Source organism: Typopeltis vanoorti, chromosome 25 (assembly GCF_054136105.1).
Source record: "Typopeltis vanoorti isolate ZY-2024b chromosome 25, IOZ_Tvanoo_1.0, whole genome shotgun sequence".
NCBI classification, from domain to species: Eukaryota; Metazoa; Arthropoda; class Arachnida; order Uropygi; family Thelyphonidae; genus Typopeltis; species Typopeltis vanoorti.
In genome coordinates this window covers 64,033,645-64,053,820 of record NC_143573.1, presented here as the reverse complement: position 1 = coordinate 64,053,820, position 20,176 = coordinate 64,033,645, and the positions used below count along the sequence as shown (strand labels likewise).

The window sequence follows — 20,176 nt, the reverse complement described above, 5'->3', positions numbered from 1 at the left end:
GATTTTTAAACATTTTTTAAAAAATTAAATCAAAATTTTACATTTTTAATTAAAACGTAAACTGAATTATCATTTCAGAGAAAAATTATACATTCCTTTATATGTTTAATAAAAATGTATTAATTACTTGACTTCTCTTTCAAACCAACTATTAAAGAAACAGTTTTTGAATAATGCTGCTAGCATCATTATCTGACGTATTTATTTTACTATTTCAGTTAATGGAAAAACATGAGAGTGAGCTTCGCTTTCCTCAGTTTATGGAAGAGTTGTTTCATCTTTACAACATAAATCAGTCTCGCCGAAGTAAAAAGCCGATGGAATTATTTCAGGATAACCAAATCACGCTTACGTTTGTTTACCAAAAGGAGTCAAAAAGAATTCGTAATTTTTTCTCAAACGCCTTAAATAACCTAAGTGTCTGTTGGAGAAATTTGTGTAAGAAAACGTTTCAAGTAAGTCTTATTCAATTTTTCTAACAAATATATTCCGCAGTTATTATAAATATTTGAATTATTATTTTTAAAAGAAACAGAAATCTTTGAAATAAAAAAATTAATCCCCTCCCCCTAAGACTTCGCTAATAATATTCTTCCAAAGGAAATTCTTCTGAATAGCGTATTTATATTTAATAACATTTTATATTTTATTTAATAACATTTAATAACAAATCTTTTGCATTCTCAAGAGAGGGTTAAAATCTTTTTCTCAGTAAAGTTATATTTGTCATTCATTAAAAAATATTAGAATCCTATAACAAGTGTAATTTAAGCCACCCAAGATAACATAATTTAATCTCATATGAATTGAAATTCTAAAATGTTTACATAAAACAAATATGTAAATGTTATAAAATTAATTATTTTAGAAAATTAGCTTTGAATTTTAGTCCTAGCTTTATTTATTAAAATTATATAAAAACACCATTTAAAAATAATAATAGTAATTAATTAAATATCTTACTAATCGAAATCGGTCGTTTTGATACTAAGCTGAAAAGAATTTCTCTTCTAATATCTTCATTTTAATATGATTCTACTATTGATGCCATCGGCTCACTCCCCTAATTTTTCTCAGAACCCTGATATGTGTGGGTCTAGTCCTAAATCAAGGTGTTTTATTTCTAACCCAACTCTCAGATCCGTAACTTAAAACTGGTTTGAACACTGTTTTGTATACTCCTAGTTTGGTGTTTTGGCTAATTTCTCTCTTATTCCATATAAATTTATTCAGTTGACTTCCCAACATACCAGCTTTGCTTATTCTGTTGTCAATTTCCGGATTAAACTTACCATCTTCACTAAAAACTGTGCCTAAGTAGCTGTAATTTTTACTTATTTTCTGTAGGCACTCTATTCAGAATGCAGCAGATGCGTGTTCAATGTTTCTGTCTATTTTCATAGTTTTGGTCTTTCTATTGCTGATTTTCATTCCAAATTCGTTACGCTGTTATTCAATTTAGTTAGTGAATCCTGAGACTTGTAGTAGATGTGGTTAGGAGTAGAACATCATTTGCATAAAGCAAAGAGCTAAGTTTGATATCTCCAATTCTAATATCAGGCTTGATGCCACTTTCTTTCATGATGTGATCCATATAGATGATGAATAAGAGTGGTGATAATGTGCATCCTTGTCTTATCCCCTGATTTTACATCAAATCATCAGTCTATATTTCCTTCAATTCCATCTGCTGACTGACAACTTAAATATAGACTTGTATTTGCTCTATATAATGTTCCATTCACTCCCTACAGTCGTAGTGTTTTGAAAAACTTTTCTCTTGGCACCATATGCCTTTTCTAGATCTACAAACCTTAAGTACAGATCCTTCTCATGCTCCCTCGATTTCTCAACAATATTGCTATAGTCGAGTCTAGAGTTTACTTGTAAAAGGCTGCTCGACTTTATAATTCTTTTTAAAACATTCTTACATACTGTTCTTTTCAGTGTGACATCCATTTTTATCCTGCTTAATACTAATGGTCACTTCCAATTTCAAATCCTCTGTATCCTGAACGAGCATGAAGATATCACTATCAAGAATGATGTAATCATTAAAGCGTGTCTTGTGTCTTTTCTCCATGTGAACTTGTGCGCACCTTTATGTTGAAACATGGTATTAGAAATGATTAGTGCTTTACTGAGCAGAAGCCCAGTAAATACTTACCATTATTATGTTAATATTTTAATAGTAATATTGTTACTATTATTATGAGCTAAGTAATAGTATTCATTTGTATAAAGCACGTTTGTTTTTCTATTTTTTTTCTTTGCAGACAGAATCCTCCGAAATGTGTGTCAGATTAAATGATCTCATTGTGCTCAAGCGACTGAGCAGCCTTCCAAACAAGGAAGTGATACTGATAAAATACATAGACCGGAGAATGGTTATAAAATTATTTCTGAAGCAAAGCAAGAACGAAACTTATGTAATTCCTTGTGTATGTACTTTGTATAATGTAAAATTACAGCATCCTCACGCGTATTCACTTGATTTTAGGATTATTTACTTATGACGAACGACAATGATTAATGAAACTGTTAAGATTTTCGATTAGTTCCAATAGTTTCATCAACTTTATAGAACTCTTGACTCGTAAATTAATGAAATGATATTTGTACAGAAGAAGATGCAATTAAAAATATGCTTTTTAGACCTTCTGTCCAAAAAGAAACCGAGCTTTTCGAAAATAAAAGAAACTAGTGGAGCCATCTGTTGCATCTTTTTAGTGTCGAAAGCAGCAACCTTCATTAGTGTTGTGTCAACTGTTTATGACATTTGTTTCAATAGAAGCCGAGTTATAGTGCCAAGAGCGACAGTGTGTTTTGACAAACGGTCGGAAAATGAGTTCCAAACAGAGAGCTGCGATTGACTTTTGTGTTAAACTTGGTAAAAGTTTTACCGAAACGCATAAAATGCTTCAAAACGTATACGATGACGAAATGCTTATCCCGTACTCAAGTTTACGAGTGGTTTAAGCGATTTCAAAGTGATAGTGAGACGCTTGAGGACGTCGAAAAGCCGGGCCGTCCAAAAACTGGACTGAGCGAAGTTAACATCCAAATGCGTGATTTCATCAAAGAAAACCCGAAGTTGTCTGTGAAATTGATTGAAGATGAATTGGGGATTCCAAAATCAACTGTGCACAACACAACATTTTGACCGAGAGTTTGGGCCTTCGTAAATTGAATTCGCGATTTGTTCCCCACAAGTTGACCGACGACCAAAAAAATGTATCGAATCGAACACCGAAAGGACCTCATTAGAACCGCTCGTAAGGACTCAAACTTCCTTGAAACGATCGTTACTGGTGACGAAACGTGGCGTTTTGAGTATGATCACGAAACAAAGCACCAGAGTTCTGAGTAGAGACCACTAGAAGAGGGGCATCCGAAAAAAAGTCGCTTGGAGAAGTCAAAAGTAAAGACAATGCTGATTTGTTTCTACGATTCCAAGGGCATTACCCACAAGGAATTCATTCCGCCTGGCCAATGGTGAGTTTTATCTCGAAGTTTTGAAGCGATTGATAGCGAGAATTCGCTATCAATCGCTTCGCTATTCGGCATGAATATCGTGCCGACCGACCGTTCGTCAAAACACACTGTCACTCTTGGCACTATAACTCAGCTTCTAATGAAACAAATGTCATAAACAGATGACACAACACTAATGAAGGTTGCCGGTTTCGACAACAAAAAGATACAACAGGTGGCACCACTAGTTTCGTCTATTTTCGTAAAGTTCGGTTTCCTTTTGGACAGCGGGTGTATTTATAATTCCGCTCGCAATTATAGTGCGTTCGATTCAAGCTTCAAGTTATATATCAGGAGACTGGATTTTCATCCCACAAAACAAGTAAAGTGACCAACAAATCGCTGGCCTCATAGCCTTAGCAACATCAACCGTGATTTAACAAGAAAAGCTAATGAGTAATGAAAAGTCGGCAGACTTTTCATTATTCATATTCAGATGAAAATATCATCGTAATCACTGCAATGATGATGTTATTGGTGATGTCTGATGAGGTCGTAATATTTCCCCTCAATCTTCGCATATGCGTTAAACTATAAAAAAACAAAAAAAGAAATGAAATAGCATTTGGATTACGAGAAGATATTAAAACCAAAGAGAAGTAATAGGGGAAATAGTAAGCTACAAGAAGGGCCTTTGTTGGAAACTAATCGCATTTACTTAAGAAATACGTTGGTGCTATTTGCCTCTGCCCGTTTTAGGAATGATAAACCACAGTTTTCTCGAGCAAAAAATACTTCAACCTCAAATACTTCTCTCTCTCTCTCTCTCTCTCTCTCTCTCTCATAATCAGATTATGAGAGGTCCTTAGCCAAGCAGGTCAAAGGAAATTCCAAAGAACTTTTTCGTTATGTGGCAAGTAAAAGGAATGATGACTTTATAAGGATAACTTTCGTGGCCTGAGGTGACTGAGTCAGATGTCATAGTAGAGTTACTGAGTGACCACTTTTCAAAAGTCTCTCACCCGAGTGAGGATATCTCTGCGTCTTCTGTAGCATATGAGAATTGAAGTTAATGAATCAGAGGTACTTAGGATATTGCAGAATTTAAATGCATATACTGCCTTAGGTTTGGATGGGATATCAGCTCGGGTATTACGTGAATGTGCAAAGGAATTGTCGTAGTTCCTTTGCATAAAGAAGGCTTTAAGACTGCGGTAGAAAATTACAGACCAAATCACCATTGATCATCTCAGAAGTAGTGGTAAAAGTATTGGAAAAGTTGATTAAAGACAGATTCTAGGAATGGATGGATAAGAATATGATTCTATATGGATAGGGGGTATGGTTTTGTTAAAGATCGGTTGTCTCTTAGTAATTTATTAACTTTTTTTATAATAGAGTGACTACTGAGTTGGAAAAGGGGAATGAATACAGAGTGATACCTCTGGATTTTGCTAAGGCTTTTGGCAGGATAGTCCATGGAATGCTGTTAATCAGATTAGAACAAATGAGGATGAATATTAAACTGGTGATTATGGATTAGAGATAAATCTTCCAGACATTTGATACATTTCATGACTCACCTTTCTTCCCTTGAGCAATAGTGGCGTGATTGTAAAGATGGCGACGTCCTTCGTTCTTCGCTCGTTGTTGACCGTGGTCCTCTCTGTTCACTTTTCAACACTTCAAAATTTGGTTTCTTCTTAGCCGATTTCGGTGAATTTTATATCAGTCTTCGGCGTGATAAGTAGCGTTACATGGGAACACGTTCAAATTAAAAACAGGAGTTGGAACCACTTTAAAACTATAAAAAACGGGGGCAGCGATATCACCATTCGCCTGTTCGTATGCCTACACAGCGCCCTCTGTTACTAAGAATAAGAATGGAATTTTTATCATTTTCAAATATAGTTCACAGTTACACAAGGTAGATAATATGATTACATGCTGAATTTTACATTTTATTATATACTTTTTTTTTAGTTTGACAATGTATTATCATTATTATACAGACTATTTACTTTTAGATATTTACATATTATATTATTGATTTGATATAGAATTTTATATAATAATCATAATAATAATTTTGCATACATGCATACATTGTTGGTTTTTTATACAACTAAGATAAGGTAACATTATTTCGTCTCTTCAGGGATTAAGTGTACAATTCTGTGTACAAATCTGTATCATTTCACAGAGAGATTATTATTATTATCATTCAGACTATTTACAATTATACGATTAACACATCTGCAGTTTATTCGAAGAGATAATGGTGATTATGAGAATTAGTTGATCGAGGCCTGCTAATCCCACCTACTTCGAAGCTATGATAAGCTTTTATGAAGAGAGCGGGATTAGCATACACTATTTATGTTTGGTATTTTTATGGGTGGAAAACAGACGTTGCGTTATATGCTGATGGTTTGTGAAGTGCAAAATAGTGGTGTGTGCTATATTAATTGTGTTGGTATGGCTTCTGCAGTTCGTGTTTGAATTCTGTAATTGTCTATGTGTTTTAAATTTTGTGGTTAGGTTGTTGAGTAACGTGGGTTGGGTATGATGGGATCTCACTGCAGAACCGTATGAGTTGTTGAAGGATGTTGGAGTGTAAAGATTTGGGGAGTGTTATGCGATATGCGTCTCTGTTGTTACGATAGGTGATGATGAAGTAATTCATTAGGAACACTGTGTAGTGGTTCAGATTTTTAATGCTCAGGATTTTGTGCATAGCCACAAGCGGTTCGGTTAATGGTTGTTGTATATGAAGCCTCCAAATCATTGTCGAAACAATTTTCCTATGTAATCTTTATAATTTCGTTAGTGTTTACGTAGACTGTTATACATGGCTTAGTAGCGATTCGCAAATATCGTGATATAGGAGTTTGTTACGTTAGATGGAATCATGTCTTTTACTTGAAAGAGTTTGGCTGCGATGATGCGGAGTTTAGTATGTAGGTATTCTATATGTTTTGTCCATTTAAGGCGGCAATCTATGTAAAGGCAAAGGCATTTTGCACGTGTTATGGGGACATTGGTATGTGTGACAGTGTAGCGATGGTGGTGCGGGGCGCGTGATTCTCGGATTATGTATAATTAACATCTGCGTTTTGGTTCTATTCATCATAATTAATTTTTGCTAGAAGTTGTGCTTTGTGCTTTGGAGAGAGAGAGGTGTTGATGTCTGTGTGAAGTGGTAGTAGCGTAGTGTTGTATGCGTACTGATATATTTGACTTCGAGTATCCAGGTTGGTAATGTTGAAAGAGTAAGTGATAAAATAGCGCCTTGTGGGACGCCATTTTTCATTTGTATACGTTTTTCATTTGTGATATAATGTTGTACTTCTGCAAATAGTTTTGTGGTCTGGTGTGTGTTATTTTTTCAAGAATTTGGAGATGACTGGTAGGTTAGCTATTGGTCTGTAGTTCTGTGTATCATTTCTTTTGCCATGTTTGTAAATTGGCATAATTATCGCAGTTTTTAGTTGTTGTGGAATAATGCCTGTGTCGAATATTATGTTCAAGAGTCTCAGAAGTATTCAATTTGTTTGTTCATAGTGTTAAAAGGTCTGTGAGTCATATTTTGTCTATTCCTGGAGTGGTCTTTGGTTTTAGTTGTAGGGGTGCTTCTTTCAGTTCTTGTTTTGTTATGGGTGGAAAATACATCGTTTGTTGTTGACTTTGTGTCTGTAGTTTTTTGTTGATCGTTGACAGATTGTCTTTTTTGAGTTGTGTGATATTGTTTATGAATGCGTGGTTGAATGAGTCTGCTAGTTCCTCTTGGTTTGTGTCCTGACCGAAACGTTTTGCAATAAAATCTTGTGGTGAAGTTTTCTTTTTTCGGGTTACTAATTCGTTGAGTGTAGCCCATGTTTACTTCATGTTGTCGTTATATGCCATGAATTTTTGGAAGTAGTAGTGTCCTTTTGCTCTACGAATTTTTGTTGTTAGTTGATTTCTTGTGTTTTTGTGTAAGGTTTATAAATAAACAATAAACGAGTGTTACTGGGTGACTTTTTTAGTTTTTTTCCATAGCTTTTCTTTTACAGTAATGCTATTAGATTGTCGCCATTTATCCATGGGTTATTGTCTGTTTGTCGCCTCGTTTGTATAGTTTTTGTTGCGTTGTTTTGTATATTTTCGTGAACATTAGTTGGAAGTTCTCGTATAAAGTTACAGGATCATTTATTTAAAGCAGGTAATCAGTCTGTATTTTTATAATGTTGACAATGCTTTTTAATATGATGGAGTTTTTTGAGTTTTGCAATGTTGTGGGGAGGAGGAAGTGGCGTAATGACACGAAGCTGCGACAAAGTAGTGATCGCCAATTTTGATGTTAATTATTGATGATGTATATGTATGGAGAGAGCCCGTATATTGATATGATCAGTGCATGATTGTGTTAGTGAATTGATGAGTATTTCTTCTCTTGTTGGGGAGTTTATGGCAGGGCTTATGTTATACTCACTTAGTATATCAAAGGTATGTGTTAGTGGTTGTAGAAGCATGGACAAGTATATTTATGTTAATATCTCCCATTAGGATGAGCCGATGTGTTGCACAGGGTTCAATGCCGCTTAGCCATGATTCTAATTCGTGCAGTAAGCTGAGTGGGTTATTATGTGGGGGGGGGGGGTTGTATATTATGTTTAAAACTAGTTTGTTTTTCCGTCATGCTGTATTTTCTTTGATAAATGCCACGATGCCACCTCCTCTTTTGTTTGGTCTGCATAAGTTGTAGGTTTGGTAATTATTAATGTTGTATGCGTAAATTTCTGTGTCGTTCATTACACCTTCCGTTAGTATTAACGCATTTATGTTTTCAAGGTCTAGTTGAGCAGTCTTATCAATGTAAGCCAGTTTTTTTTTTATTTTATACTTCTTATGTTTGTGTCTATGATAGTGAAGTCAGTATTGGTGGAAGTGTTGTCTGCCATTTCTTCAAAGAGTCAAAGACTTTGAAATTTATATTTTCTGACTGGATTTGTTCGTCCAGATTTGAGATCTTTATGCTATAGTTTTAAAATAATTTTAAATATAGTTCTTAAAGATGGGAAGAGTTAATGTTTTATAATGGTAGGTCGGATTCTCTTGCAATTATATAAACTCGAGTATTTTCATTCTGTCTCATAAATGTCTGTGAATCTTTAGTCCACAGAAACTTGTAGTTTTTTTCTGTTTTTGCCTTCCTTGCCTGGTATAGAAGATTTTTAAAGTATGGAGTACAGTGTTCAGATATATAGATCGGAGTTGGGAGTTGTCAGTTAGGATCGATGTTCTTCGCCTTGTTTTCTTGCTTGCTGCTGCTAATAATAATAATAATAATAACAATAATAAATGCACTTTAATACTTTTTTTACTTAGCAGAGAGTTATTGACTTCGACACTCTAAAGAAAATTGGCGACAGCGTTTCTGGTCATCCCCTCTTTGTACAGACATTAGCTTTCATGGATGTGGAATTTTTGTAAGTCAAAACAAATTTAAAAAATATAATTAAAAATAAGGATGGATATTCCTTCTAAATTATCCAATTTTATATTTGTTTAATTATGAAATGCATCCAGTCGATTGATTTGTAAACTTGTATGATTTTTTTTTATATTGACGGTATGAATAACATGAAGTTATATATATATATACAGTATATATATCCTAATTCATTTGATATATGCAACTTGATTGCTGTTCTTAAAATTGACCAAAAAAGTAAATATGTTTTGTGTAGTATGATTATATAGAAAGAATGTGGTGCCCTCTATTTCTAACTAGAAGAATTTATATTATACAGTATGGCGCAAAAAAAGTACTGAATAACTACAACGATATATGTTATGGAATAAACGGGTTTATTAACAAAGCAATATATTTTTATGCCTGATGATATGTACATTCACAACTATTGGTGGAATCTTGCTCGAAATGGGAACCTTGCCATCTTAGAGATCAAGGGTTGGGACATGTACTGACCTATCGTGTAATTTTATCCCTTAGTTCATCAAGATCTGAAGGCGGCCCATGGTGGAACACCCATTCCTTCAACATACCCCAAACTCTGGGAACCTCAAAATGAGCCTCCAGGAGAAGTGTTCTAATAAATAGGATCTAGAACCACGTCATGTGTGACAGTTTGCTCCGTCTTGTTGGAATACCTGTGCACCAAATGGAATGTTTTTTTGCACAACACATCCTGTGTAAATCCTGGGTGAACGGAATCAATACATTCTCAATGTAGCGTTCCTATTTAAAGTCACGGTTAAACCACCCTCTTCAATGAAGTAGGGCTGAATTATGCCATGGCCGGAAACTGCACACCATGCGGTAACCTTCTCGCTGTGAAGAGGTTTCTCTTGGACAAATGCAGGTCTCGAGAAACCAAGAAACCTTTAGGTTCGTTTGTTTACATGACCGCTTAGATGGAAATGCGTTTCGTCCGAGAACCAGACATTATGAAAGAGGAACGTATCTTCATAGACAATGGCCAGCTAATTAAGGATTCTCTGTAGTGACCGCCTGGCTATCCCACTTTTTACCGCTGTTCGGCGTTGACTGCGTTTCGGAGATGATAACACTTGCTCCAGCACACGCCCTTGATTCTCATTTGTGCGAACAGTTCGCGGTTTCCCCAAATGCCCTTTGCATTGCGGCAGAACACTTCGGGTACGTCGGAACCTCTCGATTAAGGCAATGATGACACTATTGCTTGGGGCACGCTTACGGAAACGACGAAGAAACTGGTCACAAAAATGCCGTAGGCTTGGACCATTTGCTCTACCAACTCCGTATGAACGAAAATAATGCCCAACAATAAACGTCTTTTCTTCCAACGTCATTTCTGATGCTTCCCACGTCAACCCAATGCTACAGCTAAATATAATGACGTAGACTACACGCGTGTATGAAGTCGAACGACATATTTTTTAGCGTGTGGACTGAAGGGGGGTGTCCAAGTTCTGCTAAACATCATATAATTCAGCATGTGCTGCTAACATTGTCACTGTATTGCATGCATGTGTAATTACAATATTTTTGCGATCTTTTTTTTAGTGTTATGAAGATTATAGAATACGTTGATGGTGGAGACCTTGACGAATACATTTTCAAAAATGGATTACCATCGAAAGAACTAGCTCGTGTATGGATTTCTCAGTTGTGTGCTGCTGTGCATTTCCTTCATACTAGAGGTAAGTAGCAAAAACGTTATTTCAAACGAATCAAATAAATAAATAAACAAAAATCGAAAAAAGCTTTTTTTTATGTGACTTAGAGTGATCGCATTTTATAATCTGTGGATTACTGTATTTTTCAGGTGTCATACATCGGGATATAAAATTAGGAAATATCCTACTGAAGAAGAAAACCAAGTCAATTAAACTCGCCGATTTTGATTCTTGCACTGTGAGTGTACTTTGATTTGATTTTACGTGTGCCAAACCCATTTTTATTTATGTAAAGAGTAAAAATTTCGAAGTCTTCATTACTAACTGTCGAGTAGCCTCTTGAGATGAGTTCAGCACTCATTGAGGTGCCAAGAAATAATAATAATAATCATTGAAAACAACCTAATGTAATATTGACCAAAAATAATTACACCCAGTCGTGATTTGAATGCCCATCATGCTGATTGCTCTTTCTTTGTTGGAAAATTTCAGCTGAGCGACACATCCCGTGAGATGGTTGGTACAAGGGGTTATATTGCTCCCGAACTGGCCCACAGAGAGTTATACGGTAAGTATTAACTTTTATCATACTATCGGCTGGAGCCAAACTATTACTAAGTCAGCATAAATCAATAGCATACCCAGCATATTAAAGCCATAGTCAAAATATTTATCATCACTTAAATGATCAGGCTACTATATCGTGATAAATTCAGAATCATCACTTAAATAACCACCATTTATCACCTACTATATGGTGATACATTCAACGTGACATTTTATAATTCTATTTTTACTGTGCTGTTGAGTGTATTGTTTAGTCAAGCAGGATTAAACCTAAGGTTTGTCTGCTCAGCGTGATTACTAAAATATATATTAACTAAATAGCCATTCTTTAGTGATTTAGTTTACAAACTGTTGGAATAAAGTTATTTTTTATTATAATGTCATAAATTTAAATCGGAATCATTTATTTAACAGATAAAACGGTAGACTGGTATTCAGTAGGCATTGTAGCAAGTCGTTTGCTGTTAGTTCGACCTCTAGAGAGATTAGACACCCTTCCCAAAAGAGAAAGAAAAGGACTGTGTAGAGGTAATAATGTACTTAAATTGTCCGTTGAATCAGGTGTAGTGTCACAGTTTTTAAGCTTACACTTTGACGTACTTAAATAACATTTTAAGGATACACAACAACAAATACTTCATTTATAATTACAAGGCCTCACTAAGTGGTATTAAATTTTTTTGTGCTTGTATTGGTAGACGTCTGATTCTTGTTCATTAAATAGTAAACTATTTAATTATAATAATTTTCTACAGTTTTTATAATTACAGATGTGCATATTTCATTAAATCTCATCTTCAACTGAGCTATGGAGAAGCTCTTACTGGGTTTGGAAAATGAAAATCAGTTACCCCTTAACGAAACATGAATTATACGTTCATGTATCAAACAGGAACGATGTAAAAAGTGTCATTAAGAACCATGAGCTACCATTGTCTTCTTCATTCATACTATCTCATGACTGAATATTTCAATTCTAACACCCAAAGGATACACAATCCTGTCCGTCATGTTATGTCTTTCCATTTCTGCTAATATTTTTTTTAAAATCTTTTTAAGTACTTATTACATGATTTTAACGAAATTTATAGTTTGTGATCTTACAATTTGTTATGCCCTATTAGTTTTGGTTTAAAATGGATCAAATGGCAAAATTCAGAAAACGACTGATGCAAAGTAATTCTGTTTAAATGAGATCCTTCTCAGTTAAAGAGGGAAACAAATACGGAAAATCACATGACCCTAGGTTGAAGTCTGCTCAAACAGAAACGAGAAAAAATAAATATTGGGTTCTTTTACACTCAGAAGAATAATGTCCGTTTATTCCATGAGAACGCACGATCGAATTGAAAACTAACATCTGATGTGAACCAAAACAGGTGGGCAGACTGTCATAGATAAAATGGGAAAGGCAGAATTTATGGCTTCACTCGCTTTCTTACATCAAAGTTTCAAATGACAGCAGAAGATATTGCAACTGTAGTGAATTACTTAAAGGTTTTTCATGTAAGAAAAAGGTAATGACACCTATTAAAATTTATAGTTCGGTTCAAGCAATTACTTAGGAAAGTTGCCATTTCTAACACAGAGAATCATTTGGAGTCTTTCCAAATGCCGGACCATTCGATCTGAGTCAATAAAACCCAGTCCCTTTGAAGATTAAAAAATGGTGATGAGTGTCATAACCATTACTAGGGATATGAAAACTCCGACTGCTCAACAGTTAAATTACCCAGTACCAAAAATATTTTATATTCTGTAATTCTGGGAGTCGCAGTAGCGCATGATCAACCGAAATGCTTTTAAATGTAACAACAGCACCGAATCATTTACAAGCTAATGCTGTATGTCCTTCAAAAAAAATCGAATAATAGTTTATCCCACAGGAAATATACACGTCTGTATTTATCCTAGGTAAAATGCAGCAGTGACAGACTCTCTAGCCTTTGTTCCCGCTGGGAATAAAAAATACAGCAGGCAGAGTGCATCTAAAGACAGCCTAATCATTGAAGTTCCAGTACTTGATAGCACACTTCTAACATTCTGGAAAGTTAACCAAAGAAAGAAAATCTCTCTATATATATAACGACAACTAAGCTTGTCATCTTATAAAGAGGTGCATAAAAAAACTTCAGAAGTAAGCACAAGGGAAATTACTTCAGTCTTTAAATAAAGTAAATCTTAATAATGCCAGTTTTTATTTCAGGACCATCTAGTTCTATTGATGATCAGATTGCATTTTATAGCACAAGAAATAATTGCTATTTTTATATTAATATTTATGATTTAAAATAGGTAAACAATTATACCAATATTCATAGTAACTAATTCAAATGTATTCTCTAATTTCCAGTTATTGACAAGGACTTTTTAGACTTTCCCGACACTCTTAAATCGGATGAAAAGGAACTCCTGGAAGATTTTTTGCAGAGTGTAAGACATCATATAATTCATTGTATTTAAAAAAATTCTCCATTTTTTTTTATCATTTTCCTTTTCAATTAATAATACAGAAATACGGACTTTAATTATTTCTGTCTAATTTTTTAATGCATAGTAACTGGTTAGTTAGCACATAATTAGTAACGTAATTAAGTACTAACTAATGCCTTACTGACTACATACCTTAACAGTCAGTTAAATGTCTCTGAAGGCCACACGTTAGCTGATTCTCGAGGCTTCTACACCGCATTTTTCTTTAATAAAAAGATCTGTTTCTGAAACATTATGTTTCCATGGCAACAATGTGAGGCAGAACAGGCAGTGTATGCTTCTACTATCAAAGGATGTTATCATTTCGTAGTCTAGAACGAAATAGGCGATAATCAAAACATTAGCGCGCGCTGAAATTCTAATATTTACATAATCGCATCCTCTCTTTAGTGACGATGTGTTAATCATTTGCATATTTTTAAAATAAATACATTTTTGTAGCCAGAAATTAATTTAAACATAAAAACTAAAAACATAAATGAGAAGATGAAATATTATTGAATTATAATTACCTATAATATTAAAATAATATCAATAAATCTTGTAATGAATTGTAATAGTTTTTTTTTCCTTGAATGCTCTATGCAGTCGCCATTTTCTCGTCTTGGATGGAAAGGATTTGGAGAAATCAAAAATCATCATTATTTCAAAGGAAAAGTGAACTGGAAAGAGGTACGTATCGTTTTGATTTTACATAAATCTGTTTTGAGAATATCAATCCTACCACCAGTTTAACTAAGCAATTCGTTTCTTTTCCGAAGTGTAGTATACTTTGAGATGCACGTAATTGATAAATATTTTCATCTTAATTGATTTTTTTTGTTTTCAGTAAAAGAAATCAGAGATATCTAAAGAAGGCATCTATTTAGAATGAAGAGTAATTTTTATATCCTATTTGGGTTTTATTAACAAATGATTGTTGTTAAATCAGTCATTTACCTATGCGGCATTTCTTTCAACACTATTACATTTATCCTACATCGCTGGAGAGCATCGGTTGGTATCCTTGGATGCTGTTCAAAATTTCAAATAAAGATCGGACTTCTTTCTTTTCGTAGTTTTTCCTTTTTTTTCCGAAGAACTAGAATGCAATATCTAGAATACAATACTAGACATTGTGTATTTAAATTGCATCCATTGTGATAAATTATGTTATATAGATAACGATTCCACAAAAAATGTAATTCTGACGATTAAAAAAAAAATATTAGTCCTTATAAGGACTGGCTTAAAGGGACGAAGCAAGAATGCTTTTCATCTTCCCCGTTATCTGTTAGAGGGCAGTGTAGGGATAAGGTGTTATTGAGCTATTAAAGCTCTGATCATGGCAGGAGGGCAACAGCAATAGCCGAGCCTCAGTTAGAACTTCATTGGCTACAGCATTGCCATCTATTGCCGTTACCCTCCAAAGGTATTAATCACCGCATCTCACGGTCGATTCTCTTCCATTCTCTTAAAAGTTCTTATAAGAACTGGGCGATGGACTCTTTATCCCGTCATCTGAATGAAGTAAATCTGTGTGGATGGAGTGTTGTTGAGCTAAAAAGCTCTAGTCATGGCTGGGTAACGGCAATAGCCGAGCCTCGGTTAAAACCTCATTGGCTATAGCATTGCCATTTGTTACCCTGGAAGTCCTAAAAAGGACTTTTTGTTCTCGTCTTCATTCTCATTCTATTCCATTCTCTTAAAAATTAAATATAAATATAAATATAAATATAAATAAAGTTCTTAAAAGAACTGGGCGATGGACTGAGTCCTTGACTCTTTATCCCGTCATCTGAATGAAGTAAATCTGTATGGATAGAGTGTTATTGAGCTAAAAAGCTCTAGTCATGGCTGGGTAACGGCAATAGCCGAGCCTCAGTTAAAACCTCATTGGCTATAGCACTGCCATTTGTCACCCTGTAAGTCCTAAAAAGGACTTTTCCGGGAATCAGGTGTTCATTCCCCGCTCAAATAAATAAATAAATAAATAATAAAATTTAAGGCAAGTAGATGAAAAATAAAATTAGGTAGATTGCGTTAGTTTGTGTATGTGCTTTTTAAAAATAAATTATACATATAAAAAATAAAATTAAAGAAGAAAATATTAGAAGACATTCTTTTATATTAAAAATTTTGATATTAACCTAATATAACTTACAACAAATCAAACATTTTCACCAACATGCAGTCTGATATACTGAATATCGATTTCAGGAGTGCATGATTTTGCGCAAAATATGATATTATAGATTTATGGACCTGTGTATTTTCATTTCAGTTTCACAGAAAAGAAGTAGCAAAACCTTTAGGTTATTAGTGCTGCGTATGGTTTGGAGTTGGGGAAGAAGGAACTTACTTATTGAAGTTACTAATGGTCAATAGCTGAAGCTTACGTAACGCAACACGTCATTTCCGAATAGTAAATGCGTCATTTCCGCTGTGATAAAATTTTCTACAGTGCATATTAAAAAACATGACGTCTGAAACTGATATCATATTTCAGTTGTAAAGATTCCTCTCTGAAAATCAGACCGAAAATAGGTACATTGTATAAAAAGCTTTGTTACCTTCAATATAAACTTTCCTTCATCAAAGATTTACTCGGAGTAGCTTTCAGTTGTGTACGATTTTGTTCTCATTTGAAAGAAATCAAAGTTGCCTTTGAATTAAACGCATTTCAATTTCTCTTTTTTTTTTATTATCCGAGATGAGCTGTCTCTCAGCTACCATATCTCTCTCCCTCTCTCTATATATATATACTAGGGGGCTCCGCTCCCCCTGACGCCTACGGCGCCCAACCCCCGAGTTCCGGACTGGTAGGCCGGTTCGCCTTGAATTCAGATGACTCGAATTTTGAAGACTCGAGGGGGTTCCTTCCCCCCCCGAGTTCCGGACTGGTAGGCCGGTGTTCTCCTTGAATTCTGATGACTTTGAAGACTCGACACTCAGGGTAGCCCCTGAGTTTCAAAACGTTTCAAATAACTTGACAAAAAACGTGTCACAAAAACGTTACAAAAAAGGCTTATCATTTTATATTATACAGTAGATATATCAATTTGTTTGAACTGTGCTCTTCTAAGAGGTTCATGCTCTTGCAATGTTTATGGCACCTTTCTTTCCTTTAGATATGAATAGCGATAATTTTTTAATCAAACCAATGTAGCTAGACAACTGAACTACTTAGCTGAGAGATATACATCATTCATTATGCACTTCGTTTAGAAATACTGGATTGAAATAGGATTAGGGGGGGAAAGGAACCTCTATAAGGTCCTATTGGAAAGAAGGCGAATTTCGATATTAAATCTCTTGTTTTGGGCAATGAACAAGGCAAAATTGGAATCTATAATTGCCCAAACGAAGTAACTGTTTTTCATTTAGCTATACGTTATTATAGAAAAATTGCTTCTATAAGATCCAAATATTCTCTGTGTTTATTTCCTATTTCCCATTCTCTGATAAAATAGAGCCATGTCTCTTTGGACCAATACGCAAAGAAAAGGTGCCAATGCTAATACTATTGGCTTACACATTTTCGTAAGCGGCATTCACATTTAAAAACATAAAGATAATCACGGATTCTGTACACCACACGCTTCTGCAACCAATACTAAACACATACGTTTTGACATGACTCGGTGTCAATGAATTTATGTGTAATACAAGTGCATTACAGTTTCTAGAACGTTTTACGAATGAGGAGGCTTTAAAAAAAATTGGGTCACGTGCACCCAGAAAATTACTTAAAGATCACCTTCGTTTATCTTTCAGATAGAGAAAGGACATGTTCCTCCGAATTTAGTACTTCCCAGACTGAAGACTGCTAACAAGTGGAGTGCCTATTCAACCAGATGAACACCACTATTATGGCAAAATTACGCAAACATAAATAAACCATTCTAATGATCAATATGGAGCTCTTTTGCAGGTAGGTTTCTGGTATCTAAATTCATAAACTTTCAAAATATCCTTTCATCTATTTAGATAATGTTTTCACCAACATCATTTTATCCTAACTGCTTTCCACATGACTGCCTAATCCATATGAACTACACAATTAGAATTTACGATACTTACACTAAGTCTAAGTATCGTGAATTCACTGCTATGTTTTGTTTTATTCTTACAGACTGCTAAGAAAGTTGCTGAAGATAAATGAGCCCGTTGGTTATTATGAAGTTCACTGGGAATAAAATATTCTGGTTTGGAAGATTTCATTTCAGGCTTTATAAAATCTTTCATGTATTAAATTCAATAAAGTACAAATATTTGGACTTCAATTTTTTTTTTTAATGCTATGCTTAGACGTGGAAACATTTTCTTTCTCGATTCTACATCACAGAGGTATTAAATTGAATATTACAGTATCGAAAATATACGTGAAAAGATATCTTTTATCTTTTTTGCCATACCACTATACGGAATGCGATGCGTAATTTGGTGTGAATCATGAATTTCAATCTATATATATATATATATATATATATATCACTAATCTTATCTTATATATAATCTTATATATATCAATAATCACTGATCACTAATCTTAATATTTACCCTTAATGCAAAGCGCATCTCCTGGAGGAGATGTATGATGCTTTGTATTAAAGGCAAGGGGCCACTACCCAGACCGGTTTCTTTAAAACAAAGGTTTAAAACCTTGCCTTTAATACAAAGCATCATACATCTCCTCCAGATGCACTTTGCATTAAGGGTAAATATTAAGATTAGTGAGCAGAGCTTATTCTATTTTTACCATGAGTTGCCTTGGTCTTAAAACTTGGTATTTCTATTTCTATATATATATATATATAATCTCTCCCATCACTGTTTCGGGAGCAGTGATGGGAGAGATTTGTGAGCTATTTTAGCTCGCCCTGAGTGGGCAGAAGTGGTTACACGTCGTTGAGTGTTAGGATGGCTTTCGGTCTTTTATGTTTCCAGTGGTCATTACCGTCATACTTTCCAGCTTGTTGTATCAGTTGGTTTGGATGGATAGATGTTTTCATAAAGAATTTTTCTGCTAGGGAGCGTAGTAGTGGAGAGATGTAGGGGATATTTATGTCCCGGTGGATCTGGGCGTTCCTGATGAACCACGGGGCGTCCAGAATCATTCGCAGGCATTTGTTCTGTAGTCTTTGTAGCTTGAGGATGTTTGTCTTGGAGGTATGGCTCCAGGCTGGGGAGGCTTATATAACTGTGGGACGGATCACTGTCTTGTATAGTGTGCCCACGCTTTAGAGATCTCCACTTGGAAACTTGCCAAGAATAGTCTATTCATGCTGAAGGGAAGAAAGAGGTGGACTACGAATTGGTTGCCAACACGCGAAATCACGTGCTTTATAAGTAAAATTTTCCAACTGTTATAAAAGCAAAATAGTTAACTACAATTATCATAAAACAGAAGTTAATTTTCTGACGTGTAATAATACACAACTCATCCCACAATACGGATTGATTGCCCTATTATCCGAATGGATTCTCCACCTGTTGACACGTGTCGAAGGGTCCCTAATCTGTAAGCGAACTATAGAGTAAAGTTATGTTTCTTGTGTTTAGTTTCCTGTGTCTGTTGATCTAGGGTCCTTATAAGGACTGGCTTAAAGGGGCGAAGCAAGAATGCTTTTCATCTTCCCCGTTATCTGTAGAGGACAGTGTAGGGATAAGGTGTTATTGAGCTATTAAAGCTCTGATCATGGCAGGAGGGTAACAGCAATAGCCGAGCCTCAGTTAGAACTTCATTGGCTACAGCATTGCCATCCTTTACCCTCTAAGGGTATTTGGGTATTGGATTGAATGAATGAAACAATCTCAATACTTTTGATCTAGTATACATTTGTCAATGTTACTTATAAATTAACTTTTGATAATACAAAATGGTGTATGTGTAAATAATTACATTTTTAGTAAAAATTTAAAAAAAAAATTATATTATATGATTTTAATACTTAATAATAATATAAAAATAATTTCATAATAATTCAAAAATAATCTAATATCTTTCTTAAAACAGTATTTAATGAAAAGGTACTATATTAAAAGTCGTAAGCATTTTTTTTCTAGAAGAAACAATCAGTAAAATTAAAGATATAGTCTTGTATTACAGAATCAGTATGACTAACAATGAAATGTAAGAATGTGTAGCAGTTAAATAACTGCTATACATTCTTATTTATTATTATTATTTACTATTGATTATTATTTTTATATGGGAAATGTCTTAGGAATTCGCCTCATTGCACGATAATAAAAGTTACCAGAGTGCAGAAGAATGAATTTAAAAATTTATGCTAATTCTGTATAAACTCAATTCATATACTACAAGGACAAAAATTAAGACAATTTAAAGTTATAGGTCATAAAAATTAACCCATATTTATTTCACTTTCTTTCTTTTTGCTAGTAAGGTTAGGAGGTCAACAGAATCGCAAAATACCGTAAGAAATAGTGGACACGGTAGTATGTGGAACATCGAATTGAAAAAATTGTAATA

General features: G+C 34.5%; 1 protein-coding gene across 1 annotated transcript; it reads left to right on the top strand.

Annotated features, from left to right (window-relative positions):
• Window positions 1-2,349: 2,349 nt before the first annotated feature.
• LOC150092804 (uncharacterized) lies at window positions 2,350-17,867 on the top strand. Its single transcript, XM_090414308.1, has 10 exons — window positions 2,350-2,441; window positions 8,845-8,945; window positions 10,526-10,662; window positions 10,788-10,876; window positions 11,131-11,206; window positions 11,620-11,733; window positions 13,559-13,638; window positions 14,287-14,370; window positions 17,455-17,611; window positions 17,813-17,867. The coding sequence occupies exons 1-9, from the start codon at window positions 2,385-2,387 to the stop codon at window positions 17,536-17,538; spliced, it is 822 nt and encodes a 273-aa protein (XP_090270434.1). The 5' UTR covers window positions 2,350-2,384; the 3' UTR covers window positions 17,539-17,611; window positions 17,813-17,867.
• The last annotated feature ends 2,309 nt before the right edge of the window (window positions 17,868-20,176 follow it).